Raw genomic sequence first — 23744 nt, 5'->3', positions numbered from 1 at the left:
CCACTCCTTTTAATCTCCACCTTTCAGCCCTAGGTGCCCAAATCTCCACCATTCAATCCTAGGAGCTTAAATCCCAGCCCTCCATACTTATAGGCGCCCATTTTCTGCATAAACCCACTAGCCACCCCTCTCTTTCTCTCTAATCTCAGTTTTGTCCACCCTTCTCTATAAAAAGGACCCCAAGGGCCTTGGAGAAGGGGTTGGTTAGCCTAGTTCACAAGGCCAAGGCTTCTTGAGTGGTTCAAGGGTTACAGGAAGGAGAACGCCCAGTTCTTGTCAGGAGGGGTTCCTGCTAGTAGTTCGTCCAACCTGCAACTACCGCCAATGGAGTTGATCCACCATTTTTATTTTGTTTTATTTTCTTTCTTTTTGTTATTAATTTTTTCTAACAATTTAATTTCTACAATTTTCGATTTTGGTTTGATTTAATTTCTGTTTTCTTTGTCTTTTGCAGATTTGAATTTGCCCAGTTCAAGGCTAAGGTGTTTCGAGGGGTTCGAGGGCTGAACGGAGGAGGGCTTGCAATTTGTCTTCCCAGAAAGCTACCGCCACTGGACTTGAATTTCAGCATATTTTTATTTATTTTCTTGTTTCTTATTTTCTACAAATCCCAAATCTGTTTTCTTTTTCTTATTTGTCCGGAAAAAAAAAATTTAACCTTGCTTCCTTGAGGATTCGACCCCTTCCTCACCACTAAACTACGTTCTTTATTTAGTTTTGAGGATTGGAAAAATATAAATTATTAAATTGGTGTCCCGGGTGTTTGACGTCACATCTCGGGCGCACCAGGGCCTAACTACTATAACTTCGAAGGGCGGGTATAAGTACTTTATCACAATGATTGATGATTTCTCTCGTTATACATGGGTGTTTCCCATGCGTAGTAGAGACAAAGTTCCAAAGGTTTTGCGGGATTTCCAGAGGATGGTGTTTATACAATTTCATGTTGAAATTCAAAATTTTCAATCAGATAATGCAAAGGAGTATTTCCATGGTGAGCTCAATGAGTTCTTTGCTTCCCATGGATCCATTCATAGGAGCTCATGTGCAAGAACACCACAACAAAATGGTGTTGCAGAGAGAAAGAACAGACACCTCCTTGAGGTTGCACGAGGGATGATGTTACAGAAGAATGTACCAAAACGTTTTTGGATAGATGTTGTGTTAACTACTGCTTATGTCATCAATCGCATACCTTCCAAAGTGCTGAACTACAAGGCCTCTCATCAGTTGTTTCCCCAAACTCTGTTTTCCATTCCCATGAGAGTTTTGGTTGTCGTGCTTTTGTCCACGATTTATCTCCGTCTCATGGCAAGTTAGACCCTCATTCTATTCCATGTATCTTTCTAGGGTATCCCTCTACTCAAAAGGGTTACTGGTGCTTTAATCCCATTGATCATAAGTTCTTTGTCCCTATGGATGTCTCCTTTTTTGAGTTTGAACCATTCTTCCCTGATTCCCCTCAGGGGGAGAGTAGAGATCAGCAATGTGTCTTCCAGATCCTACTCCTTTTCGTGTCTTCCAACGTACACGCCGTAGAGATCAGCAATGTGACAAAGATGTGGAGCCAGCAAACACTGAGCAACCGACACCTTCAGACTCCTAGGAGGTAAGTTCAAATGAACTAGGTACTATCACACCTGTTGATACCCCAGCTCCCTCCTTAGATGTGGATGACCTTGACATCCCTATTGCTCAAAGAAAGGGAGTTGGGATCATGCACTACCAAATACCCCATTACCCAGTATGTCTCCTATGACCACATTTCCCCCTCTTATCGTGCTTTCCTATCTGCAGTTGATAAAATACCTATACCTAGAAATGTTGCAGAGGCTTTAAAATACCCTAAATGGACAGATGCTATGAAGGAGGAGATTAATGCTCTCCATAAGAACCAGATTTGGGAGTTGGTAGATCTTCCAAGGGGGAAGGACCTAGTAGGGTGCAAGTGGGTGTTTACAATGAAACACAAGGCGAACAAAATAGTTGAAAGGTACAAGGCAAGGTTGGTAGCAAAAGGGTACAATCAAGTCTATGGTGTTGACTATGATGAGACACTTGCTCCAGTAGCTAAGATGAACTCAATTCGGGTTCTTCTATCATTGGCTGCAAACCTTGATTGGGAATTACACCAGTTGGATAAAGAATGCCTTCTTAAATGGTGACTTGGAGGAGGAGGTGTACATGGTTCAACCCCCAGGGTTCTGTGCCAAAGGGAGTGAAAATAAGGTGTGCAAGCTAAGAAAGTCTCTCTATGGTTTAAAACAATCTCCTAGGGCGTGGTTCAGTAAATTCCATATGGTGGACCAACAAGTAGGGTTCAAACAATGTCAGTCTGATCACACTCTCTTTGTGAAGAGATGTCAAGAACAAGTTATTGTATTAATAGTGTATGTGGATGATATCATCATTATAGGAAACTGGAGCTTAGAAATACAAAGGTTGAAGACGTCCCTGGCCTCCAAATTTGAAGTAAAAGATCTGGGTCTACTAAAGTACTTTCTTGGAATTGAAGTTTCCTGCTCAAAAAGGGGCATCTTTATTTCTCAAAGTATGTCCTTGATCTGTTACAAGACACAGGCAAGTTAGGAGCAAAGCCAACAGATACTCCTATGGATGTAGATCATAAACTGGGTGATTGTGATGGTCAACCTCTGAAAGATGTGAAACAGTTTCAAAGGTTAGTGGGAAGGTTGCTCTATTTGTCCATGACACGTCCAGACATTGCTTATTCAGTTGGGGTCCTAAGCCAGTTCATGCATTCCCCTAAGAGACCACACATGGAGGCAGCAGAGAGGATTCTTAGGTATTTGAAGTATCCATGAACAAGGTTGCTATTCAGTAAACATAATCATCTGAAGGTGGAAGTCTATATAGATGCTGATTGGTTAGGTGTTGTGGATGATAGAAAGTCCACAAGTTGATACTATACATTTGTGGGAGGAAATCTAGTGACATGGAGAAGCAAAAAACAAAGTGTAGTTGCAAGGTCAACTGCTGAAGTAGAGTATAGGGCTATGGCACATGGGGTCGCTGAAGTACTTTGTCTGAAGAATCTTCTAGGGGAACTTGGGATAACTATTCACAATCCTATGTCTCTTTACTGTGACAACAAGGCAATTATAAATATTGCTAGCAATCCTATCCTACACGATAGGACCAAGCATATTGAAGTGGACAAGCACTTCATAAGAGAAAAACTGGAGAAGGGAGAAATTTGTACTCCTTATGTCAACTCCAAGGAGCAACTAGCTGATGTTCTCACAAAAGGGCTTCCATACTTGCGGCATAATGAGTTGTGTGACAAGTTGGGCATGATAGATATATTCACCTCAACTTGAGGGGGAGTGTTGTTAGAATTAGTTTTTTTATTTCTGCTGTTAAGGTGCTGTCAGTCTAGGATGCTGTCAGCATGTTCTTTTCTTTGTTTAAGTTCTTATTATTAGGGTGGGCCACTAGGGGCATGCTTGTAATTTCTGTTTCTTTTATTTTACAACGTGTTAATACAAATAGGGGGCTGGGAGCCGCCAGCTTCAGTTTTTGACTCTCAAATACTTTTTCTCTTCTCTTCTCTTCATATCTCTCTTCTCTCTCTTCTGGAAAGAAAAAAGTATATTAATGATACACAGGTCCTGTCCCCAAAATGGGGAAACTGACTCCCTAAATGACTATTTAGTTCAGCTATCAGTCAACGCAGAAGGAAGAGAGTGAGAGAAGAGAGAAGGTAAAAGAAATTGGGAGGCAAAAGATTCGGCTGGTGGTGTCCCATATTATATTTATATTAGGGTACAAGTACAACGAGATAAAAGGACAGAAATACCCTTACACGGAACAGCCACACATGACAACACTCGCCCTCAAGTTGGGTCATAGATATCAAACAAGTCCAACTTACATCATAACTCATCATGGCAATGAGAATTATGAGTCTTAGTAAGAACATCTGCTAATTGGTCTTTGGTGCCAATATAGGGTGTTCTCAAGTTTCTCTTGAATGAAGTGCTTGTCGATTTCAATATGTTTAGTTTGATTTTGTTAAAAGTCTGTTATTCTTTAAGTTCTGTACTTTCCACATCTTTTATTTTATTTTGTGTCACCCTAGTATAAATACAAAAAAGCTGGCACTGCCAGCAGCTCTTTTGACTCTCCATCTCTCTTCTCTCCTCTCTTCTCTATTCCTTTCTTCTTCTCTTCTGGATACATGGTATCAGAGTGGGACTGTCAGATTTGAAAGGAGAGATCGAGCAAGCTTATTTTCTGTCTTCTCCCTTCGCCAGATACAGTTTGGTTTATTGAAGACCCAGAATACTTTTTCTTCTGCATCGGACTGAAGTACCATCTCTCCCTTCCTCCTTTTTTCCCTTTTTTGTGGTCATGTGCCAGAACAGAACCTGTAGTAGATTCACTTGTTTGATGTGAGGTGATCAGCACCTCTTTCTTTCCTTTTTTGTGGTACTGATCCCTGTCATGGACTGTAGGTCGGTGATGATCTTTATATGCTGCGACAGCAGCCTTATGATGGATTTGTAGGTCAGGGGATGACCTGTATATGCTATGACAACAGCCATATCCGATTTGTAGGTTAAGAGATGACTTGTATGTGTTGCGACAGCAGCCATATCTGATTTATTGTAGGCCAGTGATGACCTGTTAGTGCTGTAACAGCAACTATTTTTTGCTTGAAGAACTGAGTTTCAAAAAAGAAAAGGAGGGGAGTGGTTGTCTCTAGTCTCCTGGGGCAAAGAATTTCTTTTTTTTTTTTGGGGGGGGGGGGGGCGTGTTAGACTGCTCCTTGTAAGGTTTTTTGTGCTCACTTTGAGTGTAACCTGAAGCTGTGATTATGAATGGTGAAGATTCTGCCACATCCGGTGTTTCCTCAATGCAGGATGAAATGAGTGAGGGTATGGATTTATCCTTCCCTATGGCTGTCATATCCCTAGATGGCTTAAATTATTTAGAATGGTCGAAGGGGATCAAGTTATACATTACTGCAAGGAGAATTAAAGAATCTAATTCTGGGAGTGCTGTGTATGACAGATGGAACCAGGAAAACAACATAGTTATGTCTTGGCTTTTGGTGTCTATACAACCCCAAATGAGAAGGAACTTTATGTGGGCTGAAACGGCTTATGAGATTTGGAAACAGGCAAAATCGACCTATTATGAACTGCATCACTAGGCAAAAATCTATCAGTTACGGGCGGAATCATCCACTTATGAACAGGGGGATAGGAATCTTTCTATGTACTATTCAGACATGACCTCTGTCTGGAAGGAGTTAGATCACTATCAAAGTTTGGACTTGAAGTGTGATGAAGATGCAAAAGCCTACAAGAAACTTGTTTCTAAACAAAGAGTATTTGCATTTCTCCATGGCTTGAACCCTGTGTATGAATCCATCAGAGTCCAGATCCTAGGCAGCGAGGATCTTCCATCTGTCTAAGAGGTTTATGCATTAGTACAGTTAGAGGAAAGTAGAAGAAATTTAATGAATAGTTCTGGAGGGGATATGGTTGTGTTGGCAGCGAAAGGGAATGTTATTACAAGTGGGGGAAATCTCTTTAAGAAGGGGGGCTTTCAAAAAAGGGTGGATGACAAAGACAAACTATGGTGCACCCATTAACAAAAACCTCGACACACCTGTGATACATCTTGGAACTTCATGGGAAGCCAAAATGGGCTTAGGAATTGAGTAAGAAGCAAGGTTCAGATCTGAATAAGAAGTCAGGACAGCAAGGTCCAAGAAAGCTTACTATAGCAAACATGGCAACTCAGGAGAATCAACCCCCTACTACTACTGTGACTTAGACACACACCTCTGGTTCTGATCCAAGGGAGGATGTTATTAATTACTTCTGTGACCATTTAGAACTCTATGGTAGAGCAATTCGTTAGATGGATGCTTCTTCTCCCTCAATTTCATTTGCGTGTACATTAGATAATTCTACCACAGCTTTCCATATATTGTTTCATTCCCCTGACTCTCCTTCGATAATTGATTCTGGAGCGTCAAAACATATGACTGGTAAGTCCACTTATTTTCAGACCTATCACTTCCTCTCTGGAAGAGACAAGGTGAGACTAGCTGATGGTTCATACTCTACCATAGCTGGTCAAGGAACCATTTCTCTTCCCTTTGGCCTTACCTTGTTTAATGTTTTACATGTTCCAAAATTCCCTATTAATTTGTTCTCTGCTAGTAGTATCACTAATTCTTTAAATTGCTCAGTGACCTTTTTCCCTTCTTATTGTGTGATCCAGGATTTGGCCTCAGGGAAGACGATTAATAGAGGATGTATGGTGGATGGGCTCTACATGCTGGAGAATAAGGTTAGTCTTACAGTCACAGAGTCTAAGAGTTAGTCTAGTAAGAGTCAAGTCTATTTATGGCACAATCATCTTGGTCAATTGAGTAAGCATTGTAGAACTTGTCAATTGAGTGTGGCTACAAGTATTTTATCACCTATATTGATGATTGCTCCAGATGCACATGGGTATATCCCATACGAACCAGGGATGAAGTATTAAAACTTATCCAAGATTTCAACCGAATGATCTTCACCCAATTTCAAACTGAAATCCAAGTTTTTCAATCCGATAATGCCAAAGAATATTTTCATAATGATCTTATGGAGTTCTTTGCTTCACGGTGATCACTTCATCGTGGTTCATGTGCCCGAACACCACAACAAAATGGTGTTGCTGAAAGAAAGAATCGACACCTTCTTGAAGTGGCTCGGGGGTTATTAATTCATATGAATGTACCGAAACAATTTTGGCTTGAGGTTGTCCTCTGTGCTACTTATCTCATTGATCGTATGCCCTCTCGCTGGTTAGAGTGCAAAGGCCCACATCAACTTCTATTTCCTAAGGCTCCTCTTCTTTCTATTCCTCTTCATGTGTTTGGTTGTCATTGTTTTGTTCAAAACCTATTACCCACCCATGGAAAATTGGATCCTCATGCTATTCCTTGCATCTTTTTGGGGTACTTCATCACTTAGAAGGGATACTGGTGATTTGGTCCCGTCTCTTGGAGGTATTGTGTTTCTATGGATGTCTCTTTCTTTGAGAGTGAGCCTTTCTTCCCTGTTTCTCCTCAGGGGGAGTGTAGGAATGAGGAAAAACCAGTTTGACTCCCTCCTCTTCCTGATCCTCCTCCCTTTCGTGTTTTCTTTCGTCGTCACAAAGGCCATCCATGTTCAAGAGCTATGGAGCACCTAGAAATTGTATTGCCAATGCCATCAAACTCTCCGGGGGTGGATCCTACCCAACCAGGTACCTTGGATCCCATTGATGTTCCTGACCCTATTGCCATTGATAACTCTATTGCTGGTGACCTTGACCTTCCTATTGCTCATCGAAAGGGTGTTTGGTCTTGCACCACTAAACATCCCATTTCCCATTTTGTTTCCGATGAGAACATTTCACCTTCCTTTTGGGCCTTCCTTTCTTCCATTGACAGTGTTCCCATTCCTAAGAATGTGGCAGAATCTCTGTTGGTGCCTGAATGGACAAATGATATGAAGGAAGAGATTAATGGTTTGCATAAAAGTGGCACATGGGAATTGGTAGATCTTCCTAAGGGGAAGGAACCGGTTGGATGTAAATGGGTTTTCATAATAAAACATAGGACTAATGGCACAGTGGAGCGGTATAAAGCTCGTTTAGTGGCAAAAGGGTTTACACATGTATGGAGTGGATTATGTAGAGACTTTGCACTTGTTGCTAAGATGAACTCCATTAGAGTCCTTTTCTCTTTAGCAGCTAATCTTGATTTGGGCCTTCATCAACTACATATCAAGAATGCCTTTCTAAATGGTGACGTTGAAGAGGAAGTGTACATGGTACAATCCCCTGGTTCCCAAGCTCGAGGTAATGAACAAAAATTGTGCAGGTTAAAAAATCATTATATGGCCTGAAACAATCATCGTGAGCCTGGTTCAGTAGGTTTCATGTAGCTATTCAGAAAAGAGGATACAAGTAGTGTCAATCTAATCACACATTATTTGTGAAAAGAGGGGAAGGGAAAATCGCAACCCTGATAGTATATGTTGATGATATAGTTATCACTGGTGATTGGAAAGATGAAATTCAAAAGTTGAAGAGATTTCCTACTACCCAGTTTGAAGTGAAAGATCTAGGTCCTTTAAGGTACTTTCTTGGGATTGAAGTTGCCCGCTCACAAAAGGGTATCTTCATTTCCTAGAGAAAGTATGTCTAGATCTGCTCCAAGATACGGGAAATTTGGGAGTGAAGCCTATTGATTCTCCTATTGATCCTAATCACAGATTAGGTGACTGTCAAGGTGAATTCATCAAAGATGTAAAACAATTTCAGAGACTTGTAGGAAGATTGTTATATCTTTCTATGACCCGACCAAACATTGCTTATGCAGTGGGTGTTCTTAGCCAATTCATGCATGCCCCTAAGACCATCCACCTTGAAGCAGCTAAAAGAGCTCTTAGATATATTAAGAAGTTTCCAGGTGCAGGTTTATTGTTTCAAAAGCACGGGCATTTGAAAGTTGAAGTGTATACCGGTGCAGATTGGGCAGGATCCCTGAGTAATAGGAAGTCGACCAACGGCTGTTGTACCTCTGGGAGGAACCTAGTTACTTGGAGAAGCAAAAAGCATAATGTGGTGGCTAGATCTAGTGCTGAAGCTGAAAATAGGGCAATGTCTTATGGAGTGGCTGAAATTATGTGGCTAAAAAAATTGTTGAGTGAGTTGGGATTTACAGTTGATGGACCTATGACTCTATACTATGATAACAAAGCAGCCATAAACATTACTGCTAATCCAATGCTGCATGATAGAACCAACTTGCAAACATCTTCACAAGGGAAGTGTGTACTCCCTCCCTATGTCAGTTCTAAAGACCAACTTGCAGACATCTTCACAAAAGGGTTACATCACTTGCGACATTATGATTTATGTGGCAAGTTGGGCATGATTGACATCTATGTCCCAACTTGAGGGGGAGTGTTAAAAGTCTTATTCTTTAAGTTTAGTATCCGCATCTTTCATTTTATGTTGTGTCGCCCTAGTATAAATACAAAAAAAGATGGTGCCGCCAGCAGCTCTTTTGACTCTCAATCTCTCTTCTCTCTTCCTTTCTTCTTCTCTTCTGGATAACAATTATGGAGGATTGGATTTGCAGCAATATATTTTTTTTTGATAAATGAGTGGAATTTTATTAATTATAGTAAAAGTGTACAATCAGGCTAAGAGGAAGCATGAGTTGTTACCTCCCCTTGGAGATGAGCACTAAAAGCAAATAAACACACACTATAAACAGTTATAGAGTAGTCCACAACAGATCACTCCTTGAAATTAGTCAGAATCAGCCATGGCATTTGCCGATCTGCTGACCCACTGAAACCTAACTACCATATTTCTTGTCAGCCAGTTAACTTTCTTCAAAGATCCCTGTAACCCAAAAAGACTGTTTCTGAATTTGTCAGCCAATCCACTACTACCTTGGAGTCCCCCTCAGCTATCAAGTTTTCCACTCCAAGTTGACTAGCAACCTGAATACCTTGTAACGCTGCTAGTATCTCAGCCTTATAGAATCACCAACACCCATTGGTCCTGAGAATAAAGATAGGACGTTGCTGTCTTTATCTCTCAGAATCTCTCCTATATCCAAGGGCCCTAGATTTCCTTGACTGCTTCTGTCAAAACTCGGTTTTACCATTCCTTCCGGAGAGGGTTTCCATTCTGTTTGTAGTCTGTTCTTTGTGGAGGCTGTGGATGCCATAGTTGCCCAATTTTTCCTTAAATCATCATAAGAATAATTCACAAACAAGTCTGAAGTTTTCAGCCAAGAAGTTGTCCTTGTCATTATACACTCCTTTACTTCAGCTAGGCTTCTTTCCTTTTCTTGAAATATTCTAGCATTCCTCTCATCCCATAAAGTCTACAAGCTGGCTGCTCTGATACACTTCCACAATAGCTTCCCTCTCTATCAATCTCCCAAAGGCGGACAGAGGAAAAAGGCAGATCTATATTAGAGGGCAAGTCCCACCTGCACCCAAATAATAATAAAACCCAGTTCCAAATATTGGCAGCAAAAGAGCAAGATATCAGCAAAAGGTGACAATCCTCACTCTTCACTTTACACAAAATGTACCAGTTGGGAGACAAGCACAAATAAGGTTTCTTCTTTTGCAAGTTTTCCACAGTATTGATCTTACCATGAAACCCTTCCCAACAAAATACAGCTATTTTAGGAGGATTTGCAGCAATGTTGATAACAGCTTTATTATCATAATAAAGAGACATTGGTTTGTTGACAACAAATCCAAGCTCCCCTAGAAGACTCTTCATCCACAGAACCTCTGCAACTCCATGAAGAAGAGAAGAGATAGGAGAAAAAAACAAGGGTTGAAGAGCAGAGAGATTTAACTTAGTGTTGACCTCAACTTCCACCCTCTTTAGTGTTTAAAATTACACTTATAACCCTACTTAAATGATAAGAGAAATAAAATACCGATTACAAACATATGTCGACCATAACATTAAATAGAAAATACAACTTCTAACAATTATAACCATCCTAAAACAATTCTCAACTATTTTTCACATCTACATCCCACTATAATCTACAAATTTCATTGTTTTTCTATTCAACCCATCACAAATTTTAGGGATGGTCATTATCCATCCTACATGGACATGATTCAATAAGGCTATGTTTGTTTTGAAGGAAAAGGTAGGGAAAAGTAGGGATAGGTAGAGAAACCTATACAAGGTTTGTAAAGGTTTCGTTAACTTTCCCTTCCTTCCCCTACTTTTTCCTTCAAACCAAACACAGCTCAATAGAAAAACTAAAGTGCAACATAATGCAGATTCCATCCTAACAACTTGTAGCAACTAATGTCAATAAACAAAGATTTGGTAGTTTAGTATTTGGAAAACAAAGAATACATCCCAAGGAAACACAGGCAAAGAATTCCATTCTAAAGTGAAGTCAAAGAAGGCATAATGATATGACTACTGCATTACACCTAACATAAGGTAGTACAAATTGAATAGGTGCAGTAAATGAGAAGCAACTCATAATTTAAAGCCATTTCACAATCAGTGACTTGAACAACAGATATGGAAGAAGGAATGTGAAGGTGAATATCAATTTCATACCACACTCATTTCAATATGTATAATTATAAAATCTTAACAGTTGAATAAGTAAACTCACCTAGAGTTTATGATCTCAGCCAATAGCCCTAGTGTGATGCCAAAGAATAGGGGATGACCTTGGAGTTTTCTTTGTGGATCCTTTTCAGAATTCTTCCACTCCTGGAGTGATTCCTCGGAGTTAGATTCTTCATCTGCAAAGAAACACACACTTTTGAAACCTTAACTGCATAAAAGTATCATTTTGTATCTAGTCCTATGTCCAACATAACCAAAAGCCTCTTACTTTATTTCTTTCCAATTTTTCGTGGATAAGTTAGGATGGAACCTGTGGTGTCATGGTCCATGGTGTTTACCATTTCAACTCACCAAACTTTTCAAGTTATGGAAAACAATAAACTTTGCTATGAATAGTAAAAACGAAATTTATATTTAAGCTAGTGCCTCATAAAAACTGGATCTTGTGCATCCCTTTATCTTCAATTTCTTACAAAAATTGAGATTTTGACACAATTGTTGTCTAGTATCTCCTGCCTTGAATCTCTACTATACAGGGTCTGAGGAGGGATAGGTGTACGCAGTCTTACCCCTGCACACACAGAGAGGCTGTTTCCATTTTTTGGTTAGGTTGAAATTCAATTAGCTAGATTATGACGTCTGCTTTGCTTTCCTACATAATTCTCCTCCAGTCTAAAAAACTAATATTTTAAGTACCACCATTGCCATATGTATCATTGAAGTCATATTAGGATAGCTATAATATGAGAGGCATAGGAAAACAATTTAAGAAATATTAAAAGCTTTAAAGTACACTAAGAAAAATTATTAATAACTTTATGTATAAAATATTTTATAAAGTTATTTAAAATAATTGATTGATTTCATAAAATAATCAACACTAAAAAATAACCAAGATATGTTAGTAGTTATCATGAGAACTGAGTCTAGTTGTTTTTGTTGAGGTTTTAGACAAATTGTGTAGTCTATAGTGGCAGCTTTTGATAATTTATTGTTTAGATGGGAAGTGGGGACCATAACACTCTTGTTGGGTCCTTTTTGAGTAGCTATTTTAAATGTTTTATGCTGCTTTAAGTGTTAGCCGCCCTATAAGGGCATATTGGTCTTTGCACTCTTTATTTTTTAGACTATAAATAATAGTGAAGAGGGCAGTCAGCATTATTGCTCTCTTTTCTCTCAAACCTCTTTTCTTCTCTTCTTTTTTTTTTTTTTTTGATCAATAACACATTTCATTAATTATCAATAATTAGAATTACAAGGAGGAAGACAAAACTTTCTTATCTTCCAATTTCAGCTTAATCCCCAAGAATTGAACAGGAGAGAAGGAAAAAAGGAAAAGAGAAAAAAGGAGAATTCAAATTTAAACTACAACTGAGCCCAGAACATTGACTCCCTGTCCACCCCTTGTTTTGCTAACCCATCAGCAAAAGAATTAGCTGATCTTTTAACCCAACTGATTTTAACTTCCATTTCTCGAACCAGCCATATGAGTTTCCTTCTCATGTTGCTATATCTCCATAAACCACTCTCGTCTTTCTTCAGCCACCCTACCACCACCTCTGAGTCCCCTTCAATTACGAGTTTTCTGAGATTCATCTCCCTAGCTTTTTGGACTCCTTCCAAGACTGAATGGATCTCAGCTCTAAGGGAGTCTCCCACTCCAATGGGCCCGAAAACATGGCAGAAACAGCCCCATTCTCATCCCTAAAGACACCCCCAATCCCTGATTGTCCAGGATTCCCTTTGCTACTTCCATCAAAGTTTAGTTTTATGAACCTCGCAGGTGGGGGAGTCCAAGACACACTCATAACTGCTTTAATCTGGGTATAACTAGCAATCTCACCCCACTTCCTCAGCATGCCATCCACTGTATAGTCTGTAAATAGCTTTAAGGATTTCAACCACTGTACAACCCTTATGTGGATCAGGGCCTTCAGATCTTCAGCACTTCTTTCTTCTTCAGAGAAGATTTCAACCAAGAAATACTCTTTTCTTTTACAGATTTTTTATTTCAGCACTTTTCTACTTGGCATTAGAGCTTGGCTAGGGTTTCTTGGAGTTTTTCCATCCAGTCCTAGATCAGCTGACTGCATGAGGAGATAAAGAGGTGATTGATCTACTTCAGATTGCCCAGTTCTTGGATTTTTTGGTGTGATCTAGTCATTAGGAGGGTGATCTATGTCTTGGTATCAAAATCAGGAAGAACTGGAGTGCGGGGAAGAGTCCTAGTCAAGTTGGACTCTTCAATTTTGATCTGATCTTGGGTGCTCAGGTATTGTTGGACTTCTCTAGGTATTCTATAGGGGGCGGAAAGGTTTCTAGAATTTTTTGGGCCTTCTGGAGTGGCCGATTCACTTTTTATCTCCGGTGGGAGACAGTGAGAGGAGAGAGCTTTCTCTCTAGATAGGGTTTTCTTCTTCCAAAAAGATCCGTTAGCTTTGCGTGTGATATCGATATAATCTTAGGGGCTCTCTACCTAATTACCCTCTATCTTACATGTCCCTAAACTCCACAGTAATCTTCTTTCAGTAAGCTCTCTGATAAAAAATTTGAACTATTTAGAGACCTTTCTTCCTGGTAATTGTGTTTTGTAGGACCTAGAATCAAAGAGGACGATTGGGAGTATTCGTGAGGTGTATGGAGTCTACTTTCTGGATGAGATTCCGAGACATCAAGCCATCATGTTAGTAGTAGCAGTAGTAGTGGATCATAGTCAATGAGTCAAACTATGCTCTAGCATAATCTTTTGGGTCATCATTCTTTCATTTCATTGAGGTTTTGGTTTCCAAAGTTGTTTGAATCTGTTCGGTTGTCTAGTTGGGAAAGCATTTAGACATTCTTTTAAACCAGGTAATAAAAGAAGTTCTTTTGCTTTTGATATTGTTCACACTGATGTATGGGGTCCTTACCACATTTCTTCCATGGGTGATTACTTTATTTGTGGATGATCATAAACAGTATTCTTGGATATATTTGATGAGATTACATGATGAAGTACCCATTTTGGTGCGACAATTCTACCAAATGGTTCTCACACAATTTGGAGTGAGGACTAAAGTCTTCGGATCAGATAATGTTAGAGAATACAGTAGTCGTACAAGACTATAGAGACTCTTTAGGTTTTGAACAGAAAATAAAAGAGAAGGAGAAAAGGAGAAGAAGAGAAGAAGAGAGAGAAGGAAGAAGCACTCGTGGGAGAAGCTTTGAAAGAAGAGAATGGTTGGAGTGCTTAAAACAGCCACCCCACTCCTTAATTTATATACATGGTTTCCTAATTGTAAAAGAACTTTAATGCTTACATGGCAATAAAAGATAAGATTAAAATAAAACTAATCCTAGATAAGATAGAATAACTAATCATAGATAAGATAGAATAAAACTTATCCTTATCCTACTAGGAAAGCTGATCCTAATCAATTAAATCTAAGTACATCTCAGGGTGTCACACGAATACTCTCAATGTGGGGTCCACAGTTTCTTATACTCCCCCTCAAGTTGGGTAGTAGATATTTGTCATTCCCAACTAGCATAGATCTTCTTCTAACTTCTTTCTTGAAATAGCCTTGGTGAGAAGGTCTGCAAGCTGCATGTCGGAGGTGATGTAGGGAAGGCATACTTCTTGAGATGCAACCCTTTCTCTAATAAAATGCTAGTCCACTTCGATATGCTTTGTTCTATCGTGTTGTACTGGATTATGGGCTATATTGATGGTAGCCTAATTATCACAATACAACATTAGGGGTTTCTCATAAGCAATACCTAATTCCTCTAGTAATGACCTCAATCATAGAATCTCAACCACACCATTTGCCATGGACCTATATTCAGCTTCAGCACTTGAACGAGAAACAACACTTTGTTTCTTATTCTTCCAAGAGACCGGATTACCTCCAACAAAGGCACAATATCTAGAGGTAGATCTTCGGTCATCAACACACCTAGCCCAATCAGCACCTGTGTAGACTTCTATCTTCATGTGATCATTTTTCTTGAACAAAATGCCTCTGCTTGGGGACCTCTTCAAATATGCTAGTATCCTTTCAACCGCAAGGAGGTGAGTAGTTCTAGGAGAGTGCATATACTGACTAACTACACTGACTGCACAATTGATGTCAGGTCTTGTGAGGCAAAGATAGAGAAGCTTTCCAACTAACCGTTGAAACATAGCTTTATCTTCAATAGGTTCTCCACCCTCTGCACTAATCCTTTGGTTTTGTTCAATAGGTGTGTCTATAAGCTTAACTCCCAACTTTCCTGTTTCTTCTAGCAGATCAAGAACATACTTTAGTTGAGAGACAAAAATCCCATGCTTGGATTTAGCTACCTCAATGCCCAAGAAGTATTGTAGTTCCCCCAAATCTTTTACCTCAAACTCTTGATGGAGGAGTTGCTTAAGAGACTCAATTTCACTAGTATGACTCCTGGTTACTACAATATCGTCCACATACACGGCAAGCAAGGTTATGGAGGAACCCATTCTCTTAATAAACAAGGTGTGGTCTGACTGAGCCTGCACATATCCGAACCTATCAAGGGCTCATCTGAATCTGTCAAACCATGCTTTGGGGGACTGTTTTAGTCCATATAGAGCTTTGTTCAACCGACAAACCTTTCCTGTCTCCGTACCATAAAATCCTGGAGGCAACTGCATGTAAACTTCTTCCTGCAAGTCTCATTGAGAAAGGCATTTTTAACATCCAATTGATACAACGACCAAGAGTAACTAGCTACAAGAGATAATAGTACTCTGATAGTGGTCATCTTTGCTACTGGTGCAAAAGTTTCTAAGTAGTCAATACCATATGTCTGAGTAAATCCTTTTGCAACTAATCAGGCCTTATATCTTTCAACAGAACCATCAGCATTATGTTTCACAGTGAATACCCATTTACATCCAACCGGTTTCTTTCCTTTAGGTTAATCAACTATCTCCCAGGTATTGTTTCTGATGAGGGCATCTATTGCATCTTTCCATTTTGGTACTTCCAATGCTTCCTGTATTGTTCTAGGAATGAGAATATCAGCAATGGATGAGAGAAAAGACTTGTAGGAGGGAGACAAATGATCATAGGATAGAAACTGAGAAACGCAATGAGTTGTGGTGCAAAGACATTTGCCTTTACGGACTGCTATGGGGAGATCAAGGTCACTGAATGAAGGTGAAGGCTCCATGGTTGAATGTCTCTCATCTGTAGTATCTATGGTACCTGGATCTGGATCTACAGAAGGAACTAGGGCTACTGTGGATCCGGGATCTGGATCTGTAGTGGGGATTGAGACTGGTCTACATTGCTGGTGTCCAAAATCGACCTGTCTCCATCGTCTGTGATAGATTCTCACATCCTTGCACCTTTGACATCCTTCCCCATTACATCCTTCTTCACTTAATGGGATTGAAAAAGGAACTTCCGATGAGCTACTTCCGACTTCACTATTCTCCCCCTGAGGAGAAACCCTTGGATAATAGGGTTTATCCTCAAAGAAGGTGACATCTATTGAGACAAATCCTTTTTCAGAAGTCGGTTCATAACAACAATATCCCTTTTGAGTTTGGGCATAACCAAGGAAAATACATTTGGAGGCCTTGGGATCAAATTTGGAATGATGAGGGCCTAGGATTTGAACGAAACAAGTGCACCCAAAGGTTTTGAGGGGAATGGTAAATAATTCTTTATCAGGGTATAAAAGGGTAAATTGAGTTTTCATGTTAAGAACCTGTAAGGGAATCTGATTGATGAGATAAACAATTGTATGAATAGCATCCCCCCAGAAACGTATAGGCACATTTGAGGTAAACATAATGCCTCTAGCTACCTCCAATATGTATCTATTCTTTCTTTCAAAAACCCTGTTAGAGCTAGCCGAATAAGGGTAGATTAGTCATTTTATTTCTGTTAAGTTATGTGCTTATGTGGCAGTTTTAATAGAGGCTTCCTGTCCCATACTTAAGTGGGGGCAATTTAGTCTTTGTACAACTAATTAGAGGCTAATCCATATTAGGGTCGACTGATAGGGTTTAGGCTATCATGTTCGACTGTTCTCTTCTTCTTCTTCTTCTTCTTCTTCTTTTGATCTTCTCCCGGTTCGAACTACCGTAGCTACAGGACAAACATGGTATCAGAGCAGGACGTTGCTCTCTAAATCTCCTCCCCTGCTCCTCTCTGTTCGTGACCTCATTTTTTTTTCTTTCTTCTTTCTGGACTGAAAACGGAGAACACAGATTCGACCTAGGTTTGAGAACACTTCAGTCCTTCTTCCTCTATGCAGAACTTGATTGTTTTACAAGGAAAAAAAAAACAACTTCAGAAGTGGATGGTCGACTGAAGCTCTCCATCGGAGTGCCCTCTGAAAAGGTCAGACAGATCTGTACCATGTGTGACAGCTATGGTTGTGTGGTGGTGCTTGTGATGCTCAATCTCTATTGAGCAGCTTCAAGAGGGCTTGTATGTAGTCAGTGAGTTGCTGAATTAATGTCAGTGTGATTCATGGTTTTGTGAAATCAGTAGTGGTGTGACCAAGAACAAAAGTTTGTGTACCTATCAACTGTGTTTGGGGACGGTTGTAGTGTTTGGGTCATCTGTGTGTTTGGGGACTGATTGATTGTGACTAGTTGTGAACAATGGTGATTGATTGTGACTAGTTGTGAGCCTATCATCTATGTTTGGAGACTGCTGTAGTGTCTAGAACATCAAACTCCTGACAGCAGTACTTAGTTGGCGACTGGGAATTCAGATTAGAGGTAGCATTGGAAGAGCATCATGGCAGCAACTGGAGATGGTTGTAGTGATTCCCTTTGACTATTTGGGTGCGCAGATGACTTCAATTAAACTTAATGATGAGAACTATGTACCATGGGCCAAGTCGGTGGAAGTTTTTCTCACGGCAAAGAGGAAAGTGAAGCATGTGAAGGAAGATAAACCGCCAGCTGACTCTTCAAGGTTTGATGACTGGGAACAGGAAGATGCCCAAATCATGACATGGTTATGGTATAGTATGGAACCCAAAATAAGTGCCAACTTTATGTTCTTAGATACAACTAAGGACATATGGAAACATGCCAAGAAGCTTTATTCTGGGCAGGATAATACTACAAGGGTATATCAGCTCTATCAGGAGTATTTCGATCTACAGCAAGGGAATAAAACCCTAGAAGAGTACTATGCCAGTATGAAGAACCTCAGAAATGAACTCAATGCCTATCATCCCCTCACTCCAGATGTTAAGGTTCAGCAACAATAGAGGGAACAACTAAATGTCACTAGGTTCTTAGTGGGGTTGAAATCAGAAATATGAACTAAATAGGACCCAAATATTGGGAGGCTCTACTCTTCCTACACTTGAGGAAGTTTTTGCACGGCTTCGTAGGATTTCTTTGGGACCTACAAAGAATCCCACACAGTCTGACATATCAGCATTTGTGATAGCCAAAGGAGGTGGATGTGGTACTAGAGGGGGAGGATATGCCTCCCGAGGAGGTCGTGGTGGTTCTGTATTTGGCCGTGGTGGTGGTCATGACTCAGGGGGAGGCCGTGGTAAAGGAAAAAGTAACTCTACAAGGAAGTGTACCCATTGTGGCAAGGACGGACATTCGGTGAATTTCTGTTATGATCTCCATTGCCCTCCTTCTACATGGGCCAAACATGCAGTAGCTGGTGGGGTTGATGTCAGTGATAACCAACAGGCAGATCTAACACCTTCCACATCTACATCTGTTTCCGGGAAGGAGATGGTGAGTGTACCGCGTGATGAGTATGAGAGGTTCCTCCAAGTTACTTCCCAGCATACTACAACCACCCTTGCTCACTCAGGTATAGCTTGTTTGGCATCCAAACCCTCTCCCTAGATTATTGACTTTGGAGACTCTGATCGCATGACCGGGACTCCAGGTGTGTTCTCTTCCCTTTCTGAAACTTTCACATCTCAAACTGTTACCCTTGCCAACGGTTCCTCTTCTCCCATCTGTGGTGTTGGTAATGTTGACACGGCTTCTCTTTCTTTATCATTTGTTCTATATGTCCTTAAGTTTCCATTCAATCTTATGTATGTTAGTCAATTAACCAAGACTCTTAATTGCTCTATTACATTTTTCCCTTCCTTTTGTGTTTTTCAGGAACTCAAGACAGGGAAGATTGGTGAGGGGCATGAGGCTGGTGGATTGTATTACCTTGACGGTGGTGGATCGTCAGTTGCACTTCAAACTTCACTCACTCCTCTACAGTGGCAATGTCGATTGGGACATCCATCTCTTAAGGCACTCAAGATACTAGTTCCGTCTTTGAGTCATTTGTTATCTTTACGGTATGAGTTGTGTCAGTATGAGAAACATTGTCGGGTTCCCTTTAGTCCTAGAGTTGATAGTCGTATGTTGAGTGTCAGCAAATTAAGAAAGACAGGATTTGCGTCAAATTAAGAAAGATTTGATTTGATTTGAATAAATTTAGGAAATATTAGATTTGAATAAATTTAGGAAAGTCATATCCTAGGATTAAGGGAAAGATTTAGTCAATCCCTGATTGAGAGAAATTCTAGGGTTTTTGTCTTTCCTATCTTATTTAAGGTGTATGCTCAATATGTTTCATCATTAATAAAGAAAATCTTCTTTTCTCCCTCTATATTTCGCAACATGGTATCAGAGCTTTAGGGTTCGATCATGAACTTTAAAGTCGCCATGGTTGGCTCAAGTTGAGCTCTTCGGATGCTGCCAGTGGTGTGACGTCTTCGGAGGGAGGTATTCAGCCAACTGCTATTTCTCTTTCTGAGAATTCCCTTCAAATTACCATTCACAAATTGAATGGAAAAAATTATCTTGAGTGGTCTCAGTCCGTGCGGTTGGTGATTGACGGCAAAGGGAAACTCAACTATTTGAATGGCGAAGTGAAACTGCCAGCCACTGATGATCCAAAGTACAGGCAATGGCATTCTGAAAATTCTATGGTTACCGCCTAGTTGATCAACTCTATGGATCCTGTGGTTGGAAAACCATTCGTGTTTCTGTCAACGGCTTGCGATGTCTGGGAAGTTGTTAGAGAAACCTATTCAGATTTGGACAATCATTCACAACTATTCGAACTAAATACCCGAATGTGGAAGATGCAGCAAGGTGAACGTGAAGTAACAGCTTATTATAATGAGATGATGGCTGTTTGGCAGGAGTTGGATTTATTTGAAGAAGAATGGGAAAGTCCCAATGACAGTGCTTGATACAAAAAGAAGATAGAAAGAGGCCGGGTTTTTGTCTTCTTGGCTGGTTTGAACAAAGAACTTGATGACGTATCTTAGGACGAAAGCCCTTGCCTACTATAAGAGAGGTTTTTTCAGAAGTGTGTAGAGAAGAAGCACGACGGCAAGTGATGTTGAAGAATGTTAGTGAAACAAAAACAGAGAATGAAGGGTCCGCTTTTGTGGCTCGAGGTGCAGACTTAGACGGAGAGAAACGAGGAGGAAAGCAGAGGTCTTGGTGTGATCATTGTAAAAAGCCATGGCATACTCAGGAAACCTGCTGGAAGCTGCACGGGAAACCGACGGGTTGGAAGAAAAAATCAGGCAGTGACAACAAGTTAGGGGGAGATGTTTGCGCACTTCAAGTAAGCAACTCAGATCCAGGGCAGCAATCATCCTCAGAGTCTCTTCCTTTCACAAAGGAACAAATAGAGCACTTATATAAAATGTTTCAATCTCAATCGTTAAGAAATTCTAACCCATCCTGTTCTCTAGCTCAGTCAGGTAATTTTTTCACTGCAGCCATTGCCTGTACCAAATCTAATGGCTCCTGGATACTAGATTCAGGTGCCACTGATCATATGACTGGCACTTCGCAATCAAAAGGCTAAGATTGCAGATGGTTCCTTTGCTACTGTTGCTGGGAAAGGAACTGTATCTATTTCTCCTCTAAACCTCAAAAATGTTTTGCATGTTCCTAACCTATCATACAATCTCTTATCAGTCAGCAAACTAACCCTTGATCATAATTGTTGAGTTAATTTTTGGTCTTCTTGTTGTGATTTTCAGGATTTAACCTCGGGGAAGATGATTGGGGGTGCTAAACAAGATGGTGGTCTCTACCTCTTTAATAAAGGATCTACCTTTGGAAGGCAAGACCGACAGACTTGTTTCAGCTCTATCTCTGTTTCTAGTGACAATGAAATTTTGTTATGGCATCATCAATTAGGACATCCTAGTTTTCAATATTTAAAGCATCTACTTCCCAAGTTATTCATGAATAAAAATCATTCAATTTTCAAGTGTGAATCTTGTGAACTAGCAAAACATCATCGTGTTGTTTTTCAGTCTCAACCATATAAAAAATCAAAACCATTTACCATGATTCACAGTGATGTTTGGGGACCTTCTAGAGTAACAACTCTTTCTGGAAAACAATGGTCCATTACTTTTATTGATGATCATACTAGGGTAACTTGGGTTTTCCTTTTAAAAGAGAAATCTGATGCTGAAACTGTGTTAAAAAATTTCTATAACATGGTTAAAACACAATTTCAGACTCAAATTAAAATTTTTCGAAGTGATAATGGAAAGGAATTTTTTAACAATGTGTTAGGGAATTTTTTTGCTGAGAAAGGAATTGTACACAAAAGTTTGTATAATAATACACCTCAACAAAATGGGGTGGCTGAAAGGAAAAACAAACATGTTGTTAGAGCCCTAAGTTTTCAAACTAAGTTTCCTAAGTATCTTTGGGGAGAAGCCGTTTTAACAGCCACTTATTTGATTAACAGACTGCCTACACGAATTTTGGATTTCAAAACACCCATACAGGTTTTCATTGGCTGTTTTCCAAACTCTCGGCTAGTGACAAACATTCCCTTAAAAATTTTTGGAAGTGTGGCCTTTGTTCATAACTATGATCCTAAACGTTCAAAACAAGATCCAAAAGCACATATATGTATTTTTTGTAGGCTATCCCACTAATCAGAGAGGTTACAAATGCTTTGATTAAGTTTTGAAAAGGATGTTTGTGACTATGGATGTCACATTCTTTGAAGGAACCTCGTACTACAGCAACTCCCATTTTCAGGGGGAGAGCAACATTGGTGAAGATGGTTTTTTAGATGGTTCTGATTTAATGTTTGAATTTGTCCACAATGATGTTCCTCACAACCAGTCACCGAAAGAAAGTGAGGTAGAAAATGCAAAATTAGTGGAAACAAATGAATTAAATATTGAAAATGAACAACCTTTGGTGATGTCGTCTCAAAATGAAAAAGCTGAAACAACAGAGATGTGTGCGAAAGCATCAACAAGAATTTGATCTGAGGTTGGATCATGAAATTCATGATAATTCTCAAAAAATCCCTGGAAATATTCCTCCAGGTAATTCTAATCCTTCCAGTTAGCTTGATCTTCCCATTGCTCTTAGGAAAGGTGTTAGGTCTTGTACAAAACATTCTCTGTCAAATTTTGCATCTTACAAAAATATTTCACCTTCATATTGTGCCTTTATTTCACAAGTGTCTAGTGTATCCATTCCTAACAATATCAAGGAGGCTCTAAATGTTCCTGAGTGGAAAGAAACTGTTTTTGAGGAGATGAGAGCTTTGGAAAAGAATGCTACTTGGGAGAAAGTGGACCTGCCGGATGGAAAGACAGTTGTTGGTTGTAAATGGGTGTTCACTCTAAAGTACAACTCAGATGGATCCTTGGAGAGATACAAGGCTCGCCTAGTAGCTAAAGGCTTTACTCAGACATATGGAGTAGACTACTCTGAGACCTTTTCTCCAATGGCGAAGCTAAATACAGTTCAAGTACTCTTATCTGTTGCAGCTAATCTTGACTGGCCACTGAATCAGCTGGATGTGAAGAATGCCTTTTTGAATGGAGACTTGAAAGAAGTATATATGGAGCCTCCACCTGGTTTCACTGAGAAGTTTGGAACTAAGGTATGCAAGCTAAAAAAATCTCTATATGGACTTAAACAGTCTCCCAGAGCCTGGTTTGAAAGATTCACAAGGTTCATTAAAAGTCAATGATATAGTCAAGGACAATCTGATCATACTCTTTTCACAAAAAGATCCACCAAAGACAAGGTTTCGGTTCTGATTGTCTATGTTGATGACATAATCTTGATTGGAGATGATATTGAAGAGATGAATAGACTAAAGAAAAGCTTAGCCAAGGAATTCGAGATTAAAGACTTAGGCCAGCTAAGGTACTTTCTTGGAATGGAAGTGGCAAGATCAAAGAAGGGTATTGTGGTTTCGCAACGAAAATATATTTTAGATCTCTTTAAAGAAACTGGAATGAATGGATGCAAACCTTCAGACACTCCGATAGAATTTAATACTAAACTTGGAGAAGTTAAAGATGGGGTTCCAGTAGATATAGGAAGATACCAAAGGCTGGTAGGAAGATTGATTTACTTGTCACATACACGTCTTGATATTGCCTTCGCTGAGTATGGTGAGTCAATTTATGCACTCCCCGTACGAAGAACATCTTGAAGTTGTGTATCGAATTCTTAAGTACCTAAAAGGCACACCAGGAAAAGGACTCTTCTTCAAGAAAAATGAGAAGAGAGGTTGAGGTATATACAGATGCGGACTGGGCAGGCTCGATCACTGATAGAAGATCAA

The 23744-nt window shown here is 39.8% G+C and overlaps 1 protein-coding gene across 1 annotated transcript in view; it reads right to left on the bottom strand.

Moving 5' to 3' along the window:
- LOC148849637 (Insulinase (Peptidase family M16) family protein) overlaps positions 1-23744 on the bottom strand; it is a 118161-nt gene that overhangs the window by 8888 nt on the left and 85529 nt on the right. The window contains exon 19 of the mRNA XM_088950056.1: positions 11201-11333. Within this exon, the coding sequence (XP_088806182.1) occupies positions 11201-11333 (133 nt within the window). The remainder of the gene's footprint in view (positions 1-11200; positions 11334-23744) is intronic.

The sequence above is a fragment of the Nelumbo lutea genome, chromosome 6 (genome assembly GCF_056320005.1).
Source record: "Nelumbo lutea isolate HS-2025 chromosome 6, American lotus-T2T, whole genome shotgun sequence".
NCBI classification, from domain to species: Eukaryota; Viridiplantae; Streptophyta; class Magnoliopsida; order Proteales; family Nelumbonaceae; genus Nelumbo; species Nelumbo lutea.
Note: the sequence above shows the minus strand (reverse complement) of the source record. Positions and strands in the feature narration are given on the sequence as shown.